General features: G+C 39.9%; 1 protein-coding gene across 2 annotated transcripts in view; it reads right to left on the reverse strand.

Moving 5' to 3' along the window:
* GABRB2 (gamma-aminobutyric acid type A receptor subunit beta2) overlaps positions 1-22,056 on the reverse strand; it is a 444,575-nt gene that overhangs the window by 150,604 nt on the left and 271,915 nt on the right. For both annotated transcript variants that reach the window (XM_073649520.1, XM_073649521.1), the window contains one exon: positions 11,635-11,717. In XM_073649520.1, the coding sequence (XP_073505621.1) occupies positions 11,635-11,717 (83 nt within the window). The remainder of the gene's footprint in view (positions 1-11,634; positions 11,718-22,056) is intronic.

Below are 22,056 nucleotides of genomic sequence, written 5' to 3' on the forward strand. Positions count from 1 at the left end.
AAAATTTGAAAAAAATTTCTTTCCAAATCAGACAATGTGATTTTCAGGATTTGTTTTCTCATTTTGTCTCTCATAGTTGAGGTCTACCTATAATGTCAATTACAGGCCTCTCTCATTTAAGTGGGAGAACTTGCACAATTGGTGGCTGACTAAATACTTTTTTTCCCCACTGTAGTTGGCTCACAGAAAACAAATAATCCAATGTCATAAAAGATGCCAAGTGGAACAAGGGCATCAGATTAATAGTAATCATAGATGTGAATGAATCAAAGATACAAATTTACTTACAGCCTTAATAGACTACAAAATAAAACATATGCAAGCACTTTAAGATAGTAAAACACACTAGATATATGTCCTCTGATTATACTGGTCTACATGTCTTGCCTCATTGTGTTTCTCCCTTCGGAATATGGGTTCAGAAGGAGGCCGTAAAGAGATAAAATACTATGAGATCAGTGGCATACATAAAAACCACAGGGCCCTATAGCAAAAGTTTTAATTGTGTCCCTCCCCGCCCCCGAATAATTATATATATATATATATATATATATATATATATATACACACACACACAAACACAGAAACACAGTATATATATATATATATATATATATATATACATATATATATATATATATATATATATATATATATATATATATGGTGGAGTTATATCTCCCAATCTCTATAATCCAGCAGAAGGACATACAGTGGGGAAAATAAGTATTTGATACACTGCCGATATTGCAAGTTTTCCAACCTACAAAGAATGGAGAGGTCTGTCATTTTTATCGTAGGTGCACTTCAACTATGAGCGACAGAATGTAAAAATAATCAAAAAAAACTATAAAAGCAATCAAAGCAACAACTTGACAACTAAAACAAAAGCTCTCATATAAGCCCATAGGTGGAAAAATAAAAAAAGTTACTGATCTCAGAAAATGGCAACACAAACTAAATTTTTTTTCTGAAGTTCTGAATTTTGTTTTAACCCCTAAAACATACAACAACTTGTAAGCTTGCTATTGTTGTAAGCAGAGTGACCTGGAGAATCATATTACCAAGTCATTGTTCACAATGAAAAAACAAAACCCAAAACACAATGGCAGAATTGCATTCCTTTCTTGTCACTTTACTGTACTTGAAATTTCTCTATCGCATCATTGGGGGACACAAGAAATTGTCCCCCAATGAACGCTCCAAGTAACAGATTTTACGGTGAGTAACCAAAAATCCTGCTTTTTCCTCATTTTTCATTACATTATGTGGCCCTCATATGGCTATGATGATGGAAAAATAGAAAAAAATGTGTAGTTCTTGGAAAAAGGGGAGAAAAAAAAAAGAAAATACCCTCGTTCTTAAGGGATTAAAGCTAGGGATGAGTTCAGGTTGGTTGGGTTTGGTTTAATCCAAAGTTCGGTTCGGGTACCAGAACTGCACCCGAACTTGAACTTGAGCCTCATAGAAATCAATGTGGACCTGAACTTTGGATGTGGAAAAAAATGTCTCTGTCTTTCTTTCACTTTTTCTCTCTCTTTATCTCCTCCCCGAACTATAAAACCGACTTCCAGGAGAAGTCCGTGTTCGGAGTTCAGCAATGGACACTAGGTGTCCGGTAGAAACCCCGAACTTTACAGTTCATGTTCTCTCCTCTCTAGTTAAAGTCATTAAACAGAAGCAGCCATATAATAATGGCAATCATTTTTGGAAATTAGCAGGAAGTAAAAATTTCACCCAAATTTTCCTGTATACTTCACAGCAATAATACCTCTCTATGCTGAGGTGTGATATCATTAACAGCGACAAGCATGATACTATGATATCACATAATTAACATTCTTCATGCGGCAGAGAAGGAATTCATTTAAAAAATACATTGAATTGTATCTTTTTTTCTCTATTTTGTACCTTTTTCTTTGAATTTAAGTCTTTGTTTCACTATCTTGGCGTTGCTCTTTGGATTGATAAGCCTCCATTATAGGCACACATTGAATAGCGTAGTTATTTCAAATAAATACAATGTGATGAGAGGAGAAAACCAGTCTGGATTTAAATGATTCATTTATAGGACAAACATGGATAATATGCCTGCCTAACATAGCTAATCCCATCACATTTCAGTTGTGAAAGACAATCACTATGCATAGCTTCAGCATTAACAAGCAGTGCTTACAGCAAGCTCCTACTGCAATTTTCCATGCTATTGTGTTCAGCAATTAACTATTGACAAAAATATATGCCCTTCTGGTGTACAAGCTGATAAATGTAGTAAATGAAATATAAGCTTAACTAAAAACCTTGAAAAGTAATGAAAAGATATTTCTAACCGGAAGCGAATGACAGTCTTCGAGCAACTGAAATGAATTGTGACTCACAATGAGAAGTTCTTCTTCGCAGGTCAATGATGTAAATATGTTAAAGGTCTCTCGTTATTTCTGGAGCATTATGCTCTATAACAATACCATGTGTTAATATTTAAACCAGGGGTCTCAAACACGCGGCCCGCGTGCAGCCCCTCCGGCTGCTTCTTGCGGCCCGCAGGCACATATACCCCGTAACGATCGCGGCTCTCTCCAGCAGCCGCCGACATCAGCGCTGTAATGCAGTTTATTGCCGCGCATAGACCGGCTCTCTGCACAGCAATACCAGTGTCAGCCGCCGGCCTATCAGAGGCCAGCAGCTGATGTCTGCGTCCCAGCGCAGCGGCGTATGACGTCACTGACACGCGCAGATGTCAGCTGCTGGCCTCTGATAGGCCGGCGGCTGACACTGGTATTGCTGTGCAGAGAGCCGGTCTCTGCGCGGCAATACACTGAACTACAGCGCTGATGTCGGCGGCTGCTGGAGAGAGACGCGATCGTTACGGGGTCTGTGCCTGCGGGCCATAGGTGCAGAAAGGATGCCGAGGGAACAGAGGACAGGTGAGAATCTTTTTTTTTTCTCTGTCATGTGAAATACAGCACAGGGCCATGTCTGCAATATGGGGGACCATGTCTGCAATATGGGGAACCATGTCTGCAATATGGGGGACCATGTCTGCAATATGGGGACCATGTCTGCAATATGGGGGACTTGGATGGGAGACCATGTCTGCAATATGGGGGACCTGGATGGGAGACCATGTCTGCAATGTAGGGGACCTGGATGGGAGACCATGTCTGCAATATGGGGGACATGGATGGGAGACCATGTCTGCAATGTGGGGGACCTGGATGGTAGACCATGTCTGCAATGTGGGGGACCTGGATGGGAGACCATGTCTGCAATATAGGGGACCTGGATGGGAGACCATGTCTGCAATATGGGTGTCCTGGTTGGGAGACCATGTCTGCAATATGGGGGACCTGGATGGGAGACCATATCTGCAATTTGGGGGACCTGGATGGGAGACCATGTCTGCAATATGGGGGACCTGGATGGGAGACCATGTCTGCAATATGGGGGACCTGGATGGGAGACCATGTCTGCAATATGGGGGACCTGGATGGGAGACCATGTCTGCAATATGAAGGAACTGGATGGGGGACCATGTCTGCCATATGAAGGACCTCGATGGGAGACCATGTCTGCAAGATGAGGACCAGTTCAAAAGGCGTATAGAAAATAAAATGGTTTCACTAAAAAATGTCACTTTATCATGCAAATAATGCGGCCCCCCAAATTAAATGTTTTTCTGTGTGTGGCCCATATGCCCAGCTGAGTTTGAGACCCCTGATTTAGACATTCATTAGTCATGTGGGTTACAATTTTATATGAAGGGCAAGTGACATGTTGTTGCACAGCCTTGCTCAGGTGTCATGATGACATAATGTATAATCGCTAATGTAGACTGCATTTTACCGGAAATTAATGATAGTCATTAAAGAGGAGAGAATTATTCTAGTGGATATGAATTGTCCTTGAATTTTTCAAAAATCCATATTAAAATGTGGATTTTTTGTAATTTGCTTCAGCAAGGATTCGGTAAAATGACAGCCGGCTGGCCATCACTTTGGTTAATCGTAAAAAAGGCATCAAAATGTCAAAAACAAACAAAAATAGTTACACTCTCCTTACTGCTTACCTCTCCAGTTGCTCAACCCTCATCAAATTTTTTATCACCATGTGCTGAAATACTCTTCACACGAGGCCAGGGCTTCTAACTTTGATGAGGCCATGGATCGTTCTACACATGTGTTCGTACAGTCATGACATCATGGTCATCCCGGGCCTTATCAGAGCCGGAAGTCCTAGTCTAATGTGATAAGGAGATACGATGAAAACAGGATGGGGTACGGCGAAGACCAGAGTGCTAAGTGGTAGGGTGGATATGTTTTTTTATTTTTTACATCTTTTGTGTATTATGATCTGAGATCATAAAACAGCATAATGAGGGATTTTCAGTTTATGGAGAATAAATTAGCTGTAAATGAAATTTCCTGGGAAAACCCACACAATCTGGCAAATTCAAATTCTGACATTCCTCTGTTACTGAGAAATCAGCGTTTCAATGGACATGTAAATGACGCTGCAGAACTGATGACTCTGTCACATCAGACATATGCCCAGTGATCACTTTCTTTTGCTTGACTGACAGCTCCTTTGCCTGAAGTCACACAGACTAGAGGCAGTCAGTGAAGTTCGAGCAGGTAGTGTTGGGTGGGGAATAGAGCTGGAGTGACAGAGGCTTCAGATTTCTCAGGAGGACCGGACAGGCAATGTAAAGGTATTGCTGGACTTGTCTTTCAAAGAGCTACATGTGCATATAAATAAATATGAGGGGTGAAATGCTGACAGATTCCCTTTAATATATACCGTGCTTCCCCGAAAATAAGACAGGGTCTTATATTATTTTTTGATCCAAAAGATAGGTTAGGGCTTATTTTCAGGGAATGTCTTATTCATATAATATCTTTTTCCTCCATGAACAACAATCCAAATTTATTCTTGAACAAAAAATCAACATCTATTCAAATATAATCATGTCATCACACACACACTGCACATATACATGTATATACACACACACTGCACATACGGTACATACCAGCCTGCCTCCTCTTCAGTTGCTCTAGACTCCCGCAGTCAAAGGACCTTTGGTGATATCATGGTCACATGACCGTGATATTACCAAAGGTCCTTAAGCAGTCTGAACCTTGAAATAGAAATGCTGGTGGCCCCTAAGAGAGTAGGGGTCCTAGACAATTGTCCAGTTTTCCCCCTACCGCCGGCCCTAACTGTAACTAGGGCTTATTTTTGGTGTAGGGCTTACATTAGAATCATACTCCAAAAATCCTGTAAAATCATGCTAGGGCTTATTTTCAGGGTAGGTCTTATTTTTGGGTAAACATGATATTTCAATCATGATTCTTCTACAGTCAAAGGTTCTTCCAATCCGTGCTTGACAAAAAAGTGAGTTTCCTGTGTCAGCCTATGACCTCTGATATGTTAGAAGGCCCCTGAGCATGGACAGTGAACTCTGGGACCTGCTCGCAGCCCAAAGACCGGGCCCAGAGTGAACACCGGGCAGGAAATGCGGTTCCATGGAGGTGAGGAGGATCAGACAGCAAGCAGAGAGTGCAAGTGTGGCCAGGTGAGCAGTGAGGTGACTATGGTTTTTTTCTTTAAACCTTTTGCCGCCACCTTCTTTAGATACAAGGCAGCTGCAACTGGCTGCAATTTTGATGAATTTGCACAGAGCGAATAACAAAAATTCAGTGTTCTCCAGAAATTTTGCAAAATTTGAGTAGAATCCAATTTTACTTGAAAAAATGTAGCCAACTCTAGTTTAAATCTCTGGAATACCAGATGAATCTCAAACTTGGATCAATGAGAATTAGTTTAAAACAAAATAATATTGGGCGCAAGTCTAAAGGAAACGTTCAAAATTAGCCATTGCACATATAAATATACTGATGTAGGATGTGTCCATATGCTGTATTTATTTTTTCATGATGCTATTAGTAGTGGTTATCAACAATCTTTTATAAATGTATTCTGACAGCATTTTCAGTCACAATTGACAAGCTGCCAGGACATTCACACTGGATACTTGTGCTAACACGCAGCTGGAAGAGATTAAAGGGGTTGTCCAGTCCAAATGTCACTCTGTGTGACTGCAGACTTATGAACCCCCCCAGCACTTGCACTGTGCACTGTGGGAATTCACCGGTTTCTGACCCGGGACTGGAGGGTATGTATGAGTTATGCATACTTCCGGCCGGTGGGCGTGGCCACTTGTATTGCGCGAGGCCGCACCCCGTCTTGTGACACAGCCAGCCAGTGGGCGTGGCCGAGTAGAGGGAGTGGATTATCTCCATAAAAGTGTATGGAAGTGAGGACGCGCCCACTGGCCAGGAATATGTATAACTTATACATACCCTCCAGTCCCGTGTCAGAAACCAGTGAATCCCCGCAGCGCACAGTGTATGCTCTGGGGGGATTCATAATTTCTGCAGTGAAACAGAGTGACTGCAAACTTATCAACTTGGACCGGACAACCCCTTTAAGTAACAATTGCAACATTTATCACTTGCAAGTATGATTAGAAAGATAACTTTGAAACATGAAAAAAATAAATGTAGTAGGATGTATTTTTTTTTTTTATAGTTTTCAACCCCTTAAAATAGAACAATACTTAAAAAAAAACCTTTTCATGAATCGATAGTACAGAGGAATGTAAGAATTTTTGTAATATACCTTATGAGATAAATCAGCTTCCTTCCCCACTTAGTCACTTCCTCCTCTTACCCCTGCCTTCTAAACTTGCCATCCACTCTAATAATCCAGCTCAAATCCATCTTGCTCAGACAAGATGGGCTGCCAGCAAAGGGAGTGTACATGACACACAGCCCTTTATACTCTATGCAGAAGGGACGGGGGCTGAGGAGTGAGCAGTAAGGAGAAGAAACAGGCAGAGGGAGACCGTAGTGAGGCACTGACCTCTCTACAAAATCTTTTACCTCTCAGAGTGTAATTCACATCAAAACAGCTCAGCATTGCTGTATGATTTCTTCCATGCTTGACTCTAAGTGCAAAAAAAGTGAACGAACATATGGAAACCCTCTCTGTGTACTGTTCTGTAGTGTAAGTCTCCTCACCCCAGAGTGGATTGCGAACTAGATAGAGCCAGTAGAGGAGAAATCTGGTAAAAATGCAGGATATAAGCCATACAGTGGCCAGAAATAGTGTTATTCCTCATGTACACACGTAGGACAGCTTATTCTGCAGTTACCTTTAGGTACAGTTATCCATTACTCCATTGTTTTTTTCCTATAATTCTTCCGAGAGTCATAACTTTTTTATGTTTCCATTGATATAGCCATGTGAGGGCTTGTTTTTTTTCAGCAAATGATTTGTAGTTTTTGAATTAAACCATTTATTTTACTATACAAGGTACAAAAACAGGCAAAAAATTGCAAGAAAGGTGAAATTGCCCCCAAAAAATCCAATTTCGTCATATCTATTTTTTTTTTTTTGTCTTTTATTTTTCCTGCATTCATAGTGTAGGAAAAATGTCCATATCAGTAAGATTACGGGTGTCAAATCTCATATTGATGATGTATACTACTGATAGGTCATCAGTTGTTACGGTGTGACAACCACTGTAAACACTTTTGTCTAATCTTACTCTACCTCTTTGTTCAATTACACGATTTTGGTGTAAGTTGACATATTTCAAGTCAAGTCATCTTTTCAGGAAATCCTTCCTCTCCCTGCAATGTCACACCCACATAGCACACAACAAATGGTCAAACTAAATGCAGCAATTTGCACAATTATGCATTAAAATGTGATGCATTTCCTAAATTTAAAATAGTAAATGTGCCCCAATACACCTAATCATTAAAAATCATAAGATTCATTCCATAAAAGCCTATGAGGGTGATTCACAAAAGATGCAAACATTTTTGAGCAATGTGGAGTTGAGCAAAAACTTTACACTTTTTTGTGCATTCATGCTGGTTTCAAGCAACTCCACCAAAATGGGCAGGGCTGAGGAGGAGCTAGGGTGGGAAGGGGTGCGCCTGTGCCCACCAATCAAATTTTACTAAAGTGCCAGCCTTTTTTTGTCCAGAAATGCTACTCCAGTGTTCGTCTGGCGAGACTCAACTGAGGCACATGCCATTGAGAAGATGCTCCAAATTATTTGCCATGAACCTTTTAATGAGTTTGGCACATCGTACTCCAGCAAGCCCTTCATTAAGACTGTCTTATAAAATGCCAATCTTAACGAATCACCAATTTTGAGGTCAGTACTGCTCTTTTTGGTGTGTATTAGGAAGGGTTATTTTAATGTTAGTACTAGTTCAATTCTGACACACAGCAGTTTTACAGATAAGGAACCTTTTAACAGATGGACACTACACCACGGGCCACCATTAATCATTTTCCACTTTTCTTTTTTTTTAATCTTGTAATAACTGACAGAAAAACCCACACCAAATTCATCAAAATGAAGTGCACTGTTCATGAATTTTGTGCAAAAGTGCTTTTTTTCTTTCTTTAACCATTTTTGTGACTTGTAGAGCAAAAAGTTGCATCTTTTTCAAAATTCTCCCATACATAAAATCACACCAAGGGGGTATTAGAGTATATGCTATTATCCTGTTATGTGACAATGCTCGTTAGAGAGTAAATATTTACTTTTAGGGTTGCTACTTCCTATAGGTGGCAATAGAGTTCTAGTCCTCTTCCTCTCTGAAGAGACAATTTCCATATTTCCCAGAGGAACATTGTGGCTTAAAAGTCTCCTCACTTTGGCATGCCAGGCTTGACATGTCACTCTCTGCAAGAAGAAACGTTACCCCTTGGATCCCGACAAGTTTGATGAATCAGATGAAAACATGGAAACCCTAAACCCTGCCCACAGTGGTCAACTAAAAAAGACCAAACAGGCAAACATATAAAAGTGGCTTAAAAAAGACACAAATGTAAAGATGACTTTTGTGCAAAAAAAGGCACAAAACACCAAATCCTTGACGAAAAACAGAGGTAAATGTAATAATGAATTGGGCCCTATAACCCTAGCTCAATAAAAAAGACTTGGAGCCCCAGATCTGTCGGGAGTGTTGCGTATGCTTACATCTTCAGGGGATATAAAAGTTAGGATTAGACCAAAAAATATTTGAGTCAAGATGAAACTGCGGAAGATTGCTATCATCCTCAATCTCTGGATATGCTGTAGAGAAGAAGGTTCTCCCAGATATGGGGTGGGTATAATACATGTTTACTGTTATTGTCTTGCATGTTGCTGTTGATGATATATTTTTTATATGTTATATATCTTTTAATATGTTGCGTATATTTTATGCATTTGTCCTTTTTTATTATTTCATTTAGCTATGGGGTGTAAATTCTCTTATTCTTGGATCTTTGAATCCATTCTAAAACATTTTTCATAGGCTTATGACTTAAAAAATTCCAGCAAAAAGACATATACAAAAAAGGAAAAGATTAAAAAATGTCACATTGGAAAAATTATACAAATCTATGGATTTTTCCAGAAGAAATAACTTGAGAATAATGGAGTCCTTATGCTGCCTTCACAAATGCATTTTTTTTAAGAAATTGTAGCCAGTGTATCGAAACTGAGAAGAATTGTAGAAAGAACTGTAAGGTTAAGATGTTACCTGTCCACAGTGTTATATGCCAATCTGCTCTGTTATTTTTGTACTTTGCTGCCAGTCCAGGAGCAAAGTCACTTTATCAGAATTTTTGAAGTCTATGTCTAATTATTTGAGAAATCTAAGTTTAGGTTTTCACAAGAATATAGGGTCTTGTTCTTGTACAAGCTAGAAATAATTTTAGATTTTGAGGAACAATTAAAAAAAATCCTATTCTGCCTTCTGCAATATTTTCTCAGCCTTTTATATCTTGTTCATAACTGACATACAGTTAAGTGAAAATATTTATAGCACAAGTGGTGTCTCTTATGGGCAACCAAATACGTGGGCTTGAGTTAGTACGCGTGAAATATTTTTTCAATTTTTTTTTACAATACTTTTTTTTTTTTTTACTGTATTTTTATAAAGATAAAGAGACTTTCCGTAAACAATTTTTTTTAATAACAGTACAGTGGCATACTTGTGTATGCATGTAAGAATATGTATAAAATTATGAAAGGGAACCTTTTAGGGCATACTACTGGTATGACCTTAAAGACTTTTACAGGAGCCAACCTTGTTGAACTTTATTGGCTCTCAAACTTTTTCTACATTGATGCCAGTCCTAGCAATAACTTTTAGGGCTAGATATCAGATCTACAAGGAGGTCATTCCCTTGTATATGTTCACAATCTGGCTTGATCGCAGCACTGAAAGGGTTAACTGAGGGGTTAGGAGTTTAATCTGATCCAGGCAGTTGAGGTGACAGTACACTTGCATATTACATCCAAGCTCCTACTGGTTATTAAAGTGGTGGTCCGAAACAAAAATAAATTTTAAACCTAAATGTCTATTTAATGTCATAATCTCATGTTTTTCTAACATACTTTAATTGAAAATGCCCTATCCTTCCCTCACTACACTATCTAACCGATTTATTTTATTGTTTTACTACTTCCTCTTTTATGAAACTTTGTTTGAGAATCCTAGTGCATGCTGGAATACTCAAGTGAAGCGTCATCAGGGGGCAGAGGCAGGTATCACTTGCTGGGGCGGCGCTGGACTTTGCACGCTGGGTATTCTTACAGCACGCACTGCGCTCTCTTGCTTGTTTGTTACTTCTGATCTGAGCCGGAAAGGGAGCGCACTATCATTGTGCATATTGCAAAGTGACAAAATCTGCCGAGCATATGTTGGAATTGACAACCAAGTTCATCGTCAAAGAGGAAGTGATTAAAAAAAAAATAGCTAGAGAGTGTAACGAGGAAAGAATAGGGAATTTTTAACTAAGGTGTATTAGAAAAACTATTTTCTTTTTACCACTTCCTCCTTTATGACGCTTTGTTTGTTAATCCCAATGCTGGAATACTCAAAGAGTCATTGGGGGAAGAGGCAGCGGTCACTTCCCCTGCTTCTGCCCCATCCCCGAAACGAAGCATCATTAGCGATGTCTGTTTCAGGGGCTAAACTACTCCCTGCTCCATTGAGCATTCGTCAGTTGTCAATTTCTACATATGCTCTGTAGATTCCTTTCACTGTTCAATATGCACAGTGACAGTGCGCTCCCTCGCCAGCTCAGATCAGAAGAGACAAACCATCAGTGCTGGAGTGATATCAGCCTCTGGTCCGTCTCGTGCTGGAGTCGTTGTAGCGGTGTCAGCACTGATGTTCCCGGGGTTCACGTGCGGTTATTATGACATGTGAGCCCTGCGCCTAATCACGCTGACGTCACTGTCCCCGCCCTCGGACGTATTAGCAATCAAGAGGAATTGAGCGGCCAGCTGCAGCTCTACAGCGCTACGTCCGAAGGCAGGGACAAATTGTGCACATACTCTTAGGATCCAAGAATCCTGGTGTATCTCGGCCAAAAATATGTCAAAAGAACACATTTGGGTATAAATAAAATCAAACAAATCCATTAGTACATCAGCACATAGTTAGGATACTAGATGGTTTTCCCAGAATACAAGAATAATAACGCAAAATTATATTTCAATAATTCTGCATTTAAATTGCAGTAAAGTGAGATGAGGGTGCTGTTACTTACAGCTTTCAATTTCTAATGTGCAGTTTTGTTCATCGAGTGGATATCTCCTTAGGTCCATCATGCATGCAGCAGTGGTAGTAATCCTAAAAGAAAAACAACATGAATGGTAAATCATTATATATGAATGGTAAATCATTATATTCATAGTTTGTCAATTGCTAATAAAATAAGATCATTATTCAATATATGAAGAAAAATAACACTTTGTATTTTATCACAGGAACATAGGAAAAGCAAAAAACAAAGGGGGTGATTATTATATTGACAGCACAGTCAATTGGTCAATGCAAACGTGTTCTTTCAAACAGGTCAACGTGATCCAGACTTGACTCTCATTATGTGAAGAGACAACACTATGATGAATGCTTTACATGAAATAATTAAAGTTGGTGATATGTGCTCAGATATCTCTATATAGCAGACACGTTAATTAAAACCTTATTAAATAGTGTTTGGAGAGAGATTGCAACATAACTGATCGAAAACATTCTTTGTAGTGAAAATAAAAGACACAAAAGAAAATATCGTCCATTTCCGTACAGGACTTCATAGGAAAATTGTTGACCTCTGACGTCAAAATATAGACAGCATTGCACTGCAATTATTATTTCAAATCTAGGTATATCATTTAGGAAATACACAAGTTTTGGAATATAGTTGGTCAGTGGTTAAAGTGTAACTGTGCTTTTATGTGTTTGACATGTCGTAAAGATGCAGTAGAACTCCAGGTGCTGAGATCTCACTTTTTGATAAAAGAAAGCAAGAGAAGTACTCAGCCAAGCCAACATATGATCCAAGATATGCCAACAATGTCCAAACTTAAAGGGTCCCAAACTCTATTACTTCTGCTTATTTGTTCAATAATGTGGAAGAAACTCCATCCTGGCTGTTCTTACCCACAAAAACCAAAGTGTGACTAGAAGAAAACAAGGCGCAACACATGACATAACATTGTAGGGCCTAGAAAGCACAATAAGGGACCAGAATGCCAGGCTGAGGATGCCGGGCACAGAAGTGATGACTTCCTTGGTCTAGCTACCACAGATGACAAGAATGGACGCCGGACAAGGACAGTACAAATCTTTAAGCTTAGCTCTATCAAAAATACATGGTAATTAGAGATGAGAGAACTCGAACTTAAAAGTGAGAGGTTTGTACCGGACAATCAGTGTCCGGTGCTAAACGCCGAATATGGACTTCTCCCAGAAGTCCGTTGCAATATTCGGCACTCTGGGGGAAATCCGGGAGGAGCGAGAGAGAGAGAATTTTCCATTTGAAAACTTCGGTCAATGTTTTCAATGGGGTTCGGGTTCTGGTTCAAGTTCAGGTAAAGTTCTGGTACCAGAACCAAACTTTGGAATACAGTTCGGGTAGGGTACCAGAACCTGAACTTTTATGGGACCGCTCATCCCTAATTATTATTATTATTTATTATTATAGCGCCATTTATTCCATGGCGCTTTACATGTGAAAAAGGGGTATACATAGCAAAAACAATTACAATAATCTTAACAAAAGGAGTCAGCGACTGGTACAGGAGGAGAGAGGACCCTGCCCGCGAGGGCTCACAATCTACAAGGGATGGGTGAGGATAAAGTAATATGTTTAAAGTTATACTTAAAAGAAATGCCTATAAAGTTCCCATTAACTACTATTTTAAGAAATATATACATACATATGCTATAAAAACTTATTGATTCCAATATGTTTTCCAGAGCATAAAGTAAGGAGACGTTATTTCAAATTAGTAGTATAGTTGTACAGTACGGTTGAAAAAAGGCATATGTCCAGCAAGTTCAATTGAGGGATAGGAAAGGTAAAGGGAAGGGTATAGGTACATCCATAATGCATGACATGACCTAATCTGCCCTAAAAAGCAGTTTTATCATTATCATCCTGACTCTGAGTGTAGATCGACTAGATCAACAATAAGAACAAGAATTGTATTTGTCTACATAAGTAATTATGTTTTTTCTTCAACAAAGCATCAAAGTCCTTTTTGAAACCACCGACGGTTCCCGCTGTGACTATCTCCTGAGGTAGGCCATTCAACAGAGTAATAGTTTTCATGGTAAAGAAGCCTCCCCTCTTATAGAGATTGGCCTCTTTTCTTTTGAAGTGGTTTTACATGTGACAGCGTTTGCCACATTTTATAGAGGCCATTTAAGTGTTTGTACCAGGTAATCATGTCCCCCTTATTCATCTCTTCTTAATAAATAAATGTACCTTATTTTTCAGACTATAAGACGCACCTTACCATAAGATGCACCTTACTATAAGACGCACCTTCAGGTTTAGACAGCAGAAAATAAGAAAAACATTTTTCACATTAATTAAAACTTCCCTGGTGGTGTAAAGTGGAGGGGCCATTATCACGAATTTTAATGCACTAGATTAGAATAGGGAGGTAATAGATCTATTGTTAGTGTTTCTCTGCAGTGTATATTATACACACAAGCTCGGTTACATATGATCTTTTACATACATATACAGCTCTGTTCCATATGAGCATATAGACACACACAGCTCTGCTACATACACATATAAACAAACACACAGCTCTGCTGCATGCACATATAGACACACACAGCTCTGCTACATGCACATATAAACAAACACACAGCTCTGCTGCATGCACATATAGACACACACAGCTCTGCTACATGCACATATAAATAAACACACAGCTCTGCTGCATGCACATATAGACACACACAGCTCTGCTACATGCACATATAAACAAACACACAGCTCTGCTGCATGCACATATAGACACACACAGCTCTGCTAAGTGCACATTGACAATCACACACAGCTCTACTACATGCATATTTACATATACACACAGCTCTGCTATATGCACATTTAAACATACACACAGCTCTGCTGCATGCACATATAGACACACACAGCTCTGCTACATGCACATATACACAAACCCACAGCTCTGCTGCATGCACATATAGACGCACACAGCTCTGCTACATGCACATATAAACAAACACACAGCTCTGCTGCATGCACATATAGACACACACAGCTCTGCTAACTGCACATTGACAATCACACACAGCTCTACTACATGCATATTTACATATACACACAGCTCTGCTACATGCACATTTAAACATACACACAGCTCTGCAGCATGCACATACAGACACACACAGCTCTGCTACATATGAACTTTTTTTCCTTCATGGAGAAAGCTTACATACATAGAATAAGCACACCTGGATAATTCTTTGCAATAAAACCAATTGTGATTGAATTTACAACCAATGATACAACAATCAGTTCCAACCTTTCATACAGATGCACAGTATAATACATACTTTAAGCTACCACAGAAAGTTTAGTGCACCTTTAAAATGAGTTGTGTTCAATTGCCCAATACTTTAGGTATGGACACAAATGGATTAATGTGGCACAGTTGGATACAGACATCTAAAGCCACAGCCCTATCAATAACAGAGATGAAGTAGGCCCCTGATACAGATGTGACAAGAAACACGTTGGGATAGGATATACTTTTTTTTTTTAATTGTTCATTTTTATTTAAGAAAATGTAAAGTTTTACAGAATGTAAAATACAAAGAAAATAAGAGTACTGGTATACAAACATATATCATGTTTCGTTGAAGACAATGTGGACCAGTTACATAGCATTAAATCGTTGAGGTATAAAACTAGTGAATTATAAAATATAGTAATTTAAGCAATCTGAAGAATAATAATCTAAGAGGGATGAAAACATACAAGACTTACAATGGATAAGGTAGGGATGAATAGGGGTGAAGGTGGAAGGGTAGGAGAAGGATTGACTGAGTTTGAGAAGTTGGTAGTCAAATATTCACAGTTGGGATAAGACATACTTTTAATAACCCATGTAAGGCAATTATGGAATTACATGGTATTATGGTGCTATTAGTATCACAGCATTTTACTTACAGCAAACACTATGCACCAACACTGCAATTAATGAATACATTAATTCTATTAGTCGTTCCATATAAAAAATGTTAACTAAATACCTCCTGTTTTTTATGTGTAGCAATAGTGGAATTTATGTATTCAATAATTGCAGAATTCTACTGTATGGTAGGGTCTGTATATTGACAACGGGTGCACATTATTGTAATATTATTAGCAGGGCTGTGGAGTCGGTAAGCTATAGTTGCGACTAAGACTCCGACTCCTGGATTTTATCAGGTTCCGACTCCGGCTCCGACTCCTTCATAAATGGCCAATTTGTAACAATAAATTTACTGTTGTAAAATATTAACATCGTGCTTATTCAGTTTCTCACCATCATATAAGTAATCAGACCACTTAGAGCAAAAACTATATTTATTAGAATACAATTAGAATATAGCAAATAACTTTTATAAACTTTTCTAAACTCTTGTAAGTAAATATGCAATAAACACTGTTATGCAGTTAATAAGAAGAAATCTATAAATTTGTCCTCAGAAAAAGTATTGCCTCTGTCAGATCCTCCTTCATGGATGCCCTCAAATCTGATCTAATTATTTTGAGAGCAGAGAACAACCTCTCTACACTAACTTGGGTTGGTGGCAAAGCAGTAACCACTGGGGCAACATCTCTGACAATGTCAGGATACAGAGGAATCGCTTGTTGCACTGTTATTTTTGATGAACGGTCAAATTTCTCAATTTCTTTTAGTGCACATGAAAAATTCTGCTGAAATGTACTGGCTGTGTTCTTTGATGGGGATGACTCTTCTATGCGGGAACGCTTTGCACGGTCCTTGTGATCCAAATATTTTTCTAAATTAAATTCTTCATCAGTTGATGAGGGTGAAGATGTGGCAGGACGATCAAATTCTTCTTGTTCCTCCTGACTGTTCTGCAACCCTTTCATCCTTACTGCTATTTCAATCAGAGCTTCTATTTCTTTAGTTAGCTGTTGATCATCTAGAAGAATCCAATGCATTGGGTCTACATAAACAGCTGCCAAAAGAATGTTATTTTGTAATAGTAGCTCCTCTCTCCGTTTCATTGATGTAGCAATGCCACTTGCAATTAACCCTCCTCTTTGGGACAGGCGAAACATCAGGTTCTTCCACTCCTTTAAGAAAATACCTGGAGTTAAGTCCTCTGCTTGTAATTTTTTAGTCACTGTAAATGGGTGCTCTAGCAATTTTTCCAGCTCAGTCACCTGATTCCACTGACTTTCATTTAGCATCAGTTGAGGGTTAGCCATGTCTACAAGAAAGGTTTTCAGTTCAACCAAGTACTGAATCATTAAGTAAGTACTGCCCCATCGTGTGGCTTGATCAATAATTGCCCCTTTTCCAGCACGTCTCTTCAAAATTGAGTCAACTTTAGGGGTTCTGGCAACAGTAGCCAATTTTCTCACCTTGCCAATCAGTGCAGCGGCATGTCCTTCTTGCAGACTGTCTCTTATAGCCAGCTGTAGCGTATGCACAACACAGCGCATGTGATGAATGAAAGAACGGATTGTCACAGTTTCAACAAGATCATCTAAACTATCATGTTGCTGTTCATCTGAAGCAACTTCAGTTTGCTCCTCAGTTACAATACTGTGTTCCTCTATTTCAAACATTTCCGTGTCTGTGGACCCAGAATGTTCTTCTAGCTGCTGGTCACCATCATTACTCTCATTCATTAGCTTAATAGTACTTATCATATTTGAAGCATTGTCAGTTACGACAGAAAGAACTTGCTCTTTTTTAAGTTCATAGTCTTGCAGAACCTTTTCCACCAAGACCTGGAGAAACTCACTGGTGTGATGAGCTTTGGTGTCTTTTACTGCCAATGTCTTGGTAACTATTTCATTTTTGTCACAAACAAATCGGACATTGATTGCAAAATAGTTCACTCTGTGACGTGTGCAGGCATCCATTTTAAGAAACAGAAAGCGTCCCTTGAGAGTTTTTTTAAGTTCTTCCTTTTGTTTAAAAGCTTCTTCGATTACTAATTTTCTAATACTCTCTCTCTCAAGAGAAACACCAAGCTTGCGGGCCATTTCCCCATTCAGACACATAAAAGCTGGTCGTGAAAATAATGAAATAGGCACACTATCCTTTACAACAAGCTCTATGATCTGTTTTTTAAATGTATCTACTGTCATTGTCACAGTAACTTTGTTACTGACAAAATATCTTGCAACTGATGGCTGCAAAGTTCTCTGCTCCTTTGTTTGGCTGGAAGAGCTGGGCACTGGTTCATTGGTTTGGATGCAGTCTTTCTCATCCACTGCTTTCAGTACTTCTGGATGAATGCGCTGTAAATGTCTCTTTAGATTAGAAGTTCTGGTAGGGGCATTTTTATCTTTGCCTTAATATGCACTGATCTTGGCTTCACAGCATTTGTTTTCATCTGGATCATTTGTCATACACTGACAGACATGTTTTTTATCTTGAGTGATGGTGAAATGTTCAAATACAGCTGATTTAATGTGACGCTTCTTTGACATTCTCAGGTTTTTAATTCTGCATTCACAATCCAAATGACAATTGTTTTTCCTAAAAACAATTGTACAAAATTATTGCCAGGTCGTACAACTGATATAGTGGTCAGTAATACTGTTATTCCTCATGTACTCACATTTAACTGATGCAAAGTTTGTTGAAAGAATAATATGCTTGGAAGACGCACACCTAGTAAACATCTAGTCTAGAGGAGAAGCTTTACTACTAAGAATTTGCAACACATTTTCACTTTCAGTTTCATACATTGTAAGTAGGGGGGTTGGGGCAGCATGAGGTTAACCAAGTATAAGATTAGATAAGGGCAGTGGAGGACAGTGACACACAAGAAGTAAGAAATGTGTCTATCTCCAGCAGAACTGCTTGTCACTGTTGTTCATAGTTTGATAGTTTGAGTAACATTTATAAAATTCATATGAAAGTTCAATTATGAAATATTAATACATTTTTTTTAAAGCTGGAGTCGGAGTCGGTACATTTCTACCGACTCCGACTCCAACCAAAACTAACTCCGACTCCGATTCCACAGCCCTGATTATTAGAGTACTGGCCTTGTCCTATTTTTTCGAGAATTAAGTATTTTACTTAGGTGTAGTTAGGTTTTTCATAGGAACATTGTCATAACCACTATGAAAATCTGCCTCCCAGCTCATAGTAGTGGCAAAGCTCAGGTGCCCTGTGTAGCTGAACATATCACAAAATTTAGATAGACCATCAACAAAGATGGTGACAGATGTAACCTAAAAGGGGTTATCCCATAAAAAAAAAACATTTCTCTCCTATCCACACGATAAATAATATAGATATGATGGGGGGTCGCTTGCTGAGACTTTCACTGATTCAGAGAATAGGGACCTAATGTCCCCTATGTGAATTAAGTGTTAACAAACATGCTATTGACAGTTAAATGATCAGTGACTGCACACAGTTGCTGATGTCTCATTGTCACAGGGGACTTTAGACCCCCCATTCTCATGATCAGCAGGAGTGGAGGCCCGATGGTCAGACCTCTAGTAATTATGAATTTGTCTTTTGCCATACTAGTGGTATGCCCTAAAAGGTGCCCGTGGATAGGTGATATATGATGTTCATGAGAAAAGCACTTAAATGGGCTGTCCACTACTTGGACAATTCCTTCTCAATTCCTATGTTTTCCCCCAATAAAATAATAAATACATAATACTGTAAACGTTTACCAATCGGCGGTCATTTAAATGGTGGTTTACACAGATAGACCACAGTAAACAATGCGCCCTGAATGATCCATACCAGTTCGCTCAGTGCACATAGGTTGCCATAGTTCTCAGCAGTATGAGTCCTATTTACACAGGATGATGAACCGCCGAGAACGATGGTTCTTTTTTGTGCGGGGCAAAAGATTATTTCACCCAATAAACGAGGGTTTTGATCATTCATCGGATGGTCATCAGCCTGTTTACATGGCAAGATAGTCATGAAACGAGCGGTTTTTAGCAATGCTCGTTCACGGTTATTTTGCAGTGAATAAGCAGCTTTAGGCAGAGCGTATCATTGAGATTAGCAGAGTGGCAGCAGATAAATCAGTGATTTTATCAAAACTACAGCAAGAAGTCTAGTAAGTGACACGGCATTTGAATCAGTCTGCCACAGTGTTAACTTACATGCCTCCCTATCACCACCCTACTCACCATGGTCACCGCGCGGCTTCTCCTCGCATCAGGCTGACTCACTGAGTTTTGCCTCTTTTAGCACTCCTCTGCACTGCTGCAACATCATGTTGCTTTCATTTGGCCTTAGGGAAGTGTGGCCGGTCTCTGCAGGAATTTAACCCTGTTGTGTCCTGCAGAGATCAGGTTCACCGGCCAATTCCGTGCCAGCAGGCTTTATTTTAGGCAGCTCCTCTCACTACTCCTTGCCCGAACATTGGTTTCTAGTTTGCTAGCACTTGGTTTATGAATTCAACCATATTCTGCTTCCTGTTAAAGACCCGGCTTGTTCACCCATTGTGTCTGACCTCTCTGCTCATGACCTCGGCTATATGTATTGAACCTGTGCTGCCTGCCCCGACCTCAGATTGTCTAACCACAACTTTGCCCTTCTGCACCGCGCACCCGCCTCTGACCCTCCGGTCAGCTGCTGCAGTCCTGGGGAATGTCCTGAAGTGGTACCTGGTGTCTACCAGCAGCCAAGCCTATCCTCACCATCAGAGGCCCTAGTGAAGACACGGTAGACACCTAGTCACGGCCCCCCAGAGTAAGCCCTGCCTGTGGCGCAGTGGGTCCACACTAGAGATGAGCGGTGTTCGACTAGAACTGTTCGCCAATCTCAAATTCGAGCTGTTTTGGGCGGTGTTCGAGTTGTTCGACGAACCCGAACGATTTGCAAAAAATTCGGCTGTTCGAGGTTATGTTCGATAACTGTTCGTGCACCAAAAGCGTGTCCTGCATGTCTGGCGCTATTTAGAGCACCAATCATGCAGGGATTGTCTGCCACTCACTGTAATGCCACAGCCATGGTGGTTGTGGCATTACAGTGATTGCCCAAATCGATGGGAACAGTGCCAACAGTGAAACATGAAAAGCCGGCAATTCAGCAGCGGCATACACCTGTACCCGACAATTTAGAACCGAAAGAATAGAGCTTCACACATAGATTAGATAGATATAAACATGTCAGCCACATATATACGAAGTACAGTGAAAGTGCTGCTTACTGTACTTGTCATTTAGCGTAAAGGATTTATCAAAAAAAATAATAGTGTTTTCATGCACCGTCTCTTTAAAAAAGCCGGCCGGCAATTCAGCAGCGGTACCCGAAAATTTATAACAGACAGAATAGAGCTTCACACATAGATTAGATAGATAGAAACATGTCAGCCACATATATACGAAGTACAGTGACAGTGTTGCTTACTGTACTTGTCATTTAGCGTAAAGGATTTATCAAAAAAAATAATAGTGTTTTCATGCACCGTCTCTTTAAAAAAGCCGGCCGGCAATTCAGCAGCGGTACCCGACAATTTATAACAGACAGAATAGAGCTTTACACATAGATTAGATAGATAGAAACATGTCAGTCACATATATATGAAGTACAGTGATAGTGTTGGTTACTGTACTTGTCATTTAGTATTAAAATAAAGGATTTATTATTAAAAAAATTGGCGTGGGGTTCCCCTTAATTTTAGGCTCTAGCGGAGGTTAAGCAGACGGCTGGGGCAGATGTTTGAAGCCTGGGAAGGGGGTAATACCCACGGAGCTTCCCAGGCTACTAATATCAGCCCCCAGCTGAATACATAGCCTTTACTAGCTATTAAAATGGGGGACCCCCCAAAAAAAATGACGTGGGGTCCCCCCTAATTTAATAGCTAGCAAAGGCTAGGCATACAGCTGGGGGCTGATATTAATAGCCCAGGAAGGGAGCCATGAATATTGGCCCCCTCCCAGGCTAGAAACACCAGCCGTCAGCCGCCCCAGAAATGGCGCATTCATAGGATGCGCCAATTCTGGCACTTAGCCTCGCTCTTCCACGCTGCCCTGGTGCGGTGGCAGGGGGTAATAGGGTTGGGGTTGATGTCAGCTTATAATGCCAGCTGACATCAAGCCCAGGTTAGTAATGGAGAGGCGTCTATAAGACACCCCCATTACTAACCCCATAGTCAAAGTTAAAAAAAACACAAACACCCAGAATAAAGTCCTTTAATTGAAATAAAGACACAATCCTTTATTGTTCTAAATTAAACCATACTTACCGTCACGCCCATTCCAGCTGAAGCCAACGATCTCCTGCAATAAAAGAAAAATAATAAAGCAACCTCATCCTTACCTTTCCATGGTTCCCACGACAGCTTCAGCTCTGCTACATCGAGATGACAGGCTGGACCGCAGCAGAACGCTGCCATCCAGCCTCTCATCCCGCAGACACTGAGAAGCGCAGGCTTGCTTGCGCTGCTCAGCGTCTCTCTGTGA

The sequence above is a fragment of the Phyllobates terribilis genome, unplaced genomic scaffold (assembly GCF_046119375.1).
Source record: "Phyllobates terribilis strain yellow unplaced genomic scaffold, ASM4611937v1 Scaffold_10__3_contigs__length_209671492, whole genome shotgun sequence".
NCBI classification, from domain to species: Eukaryota; Metazoa; Chordata; class Amphibia; order Anura; family Dendrobatidae; genus Phyllobates; species Phyllobates terribilis.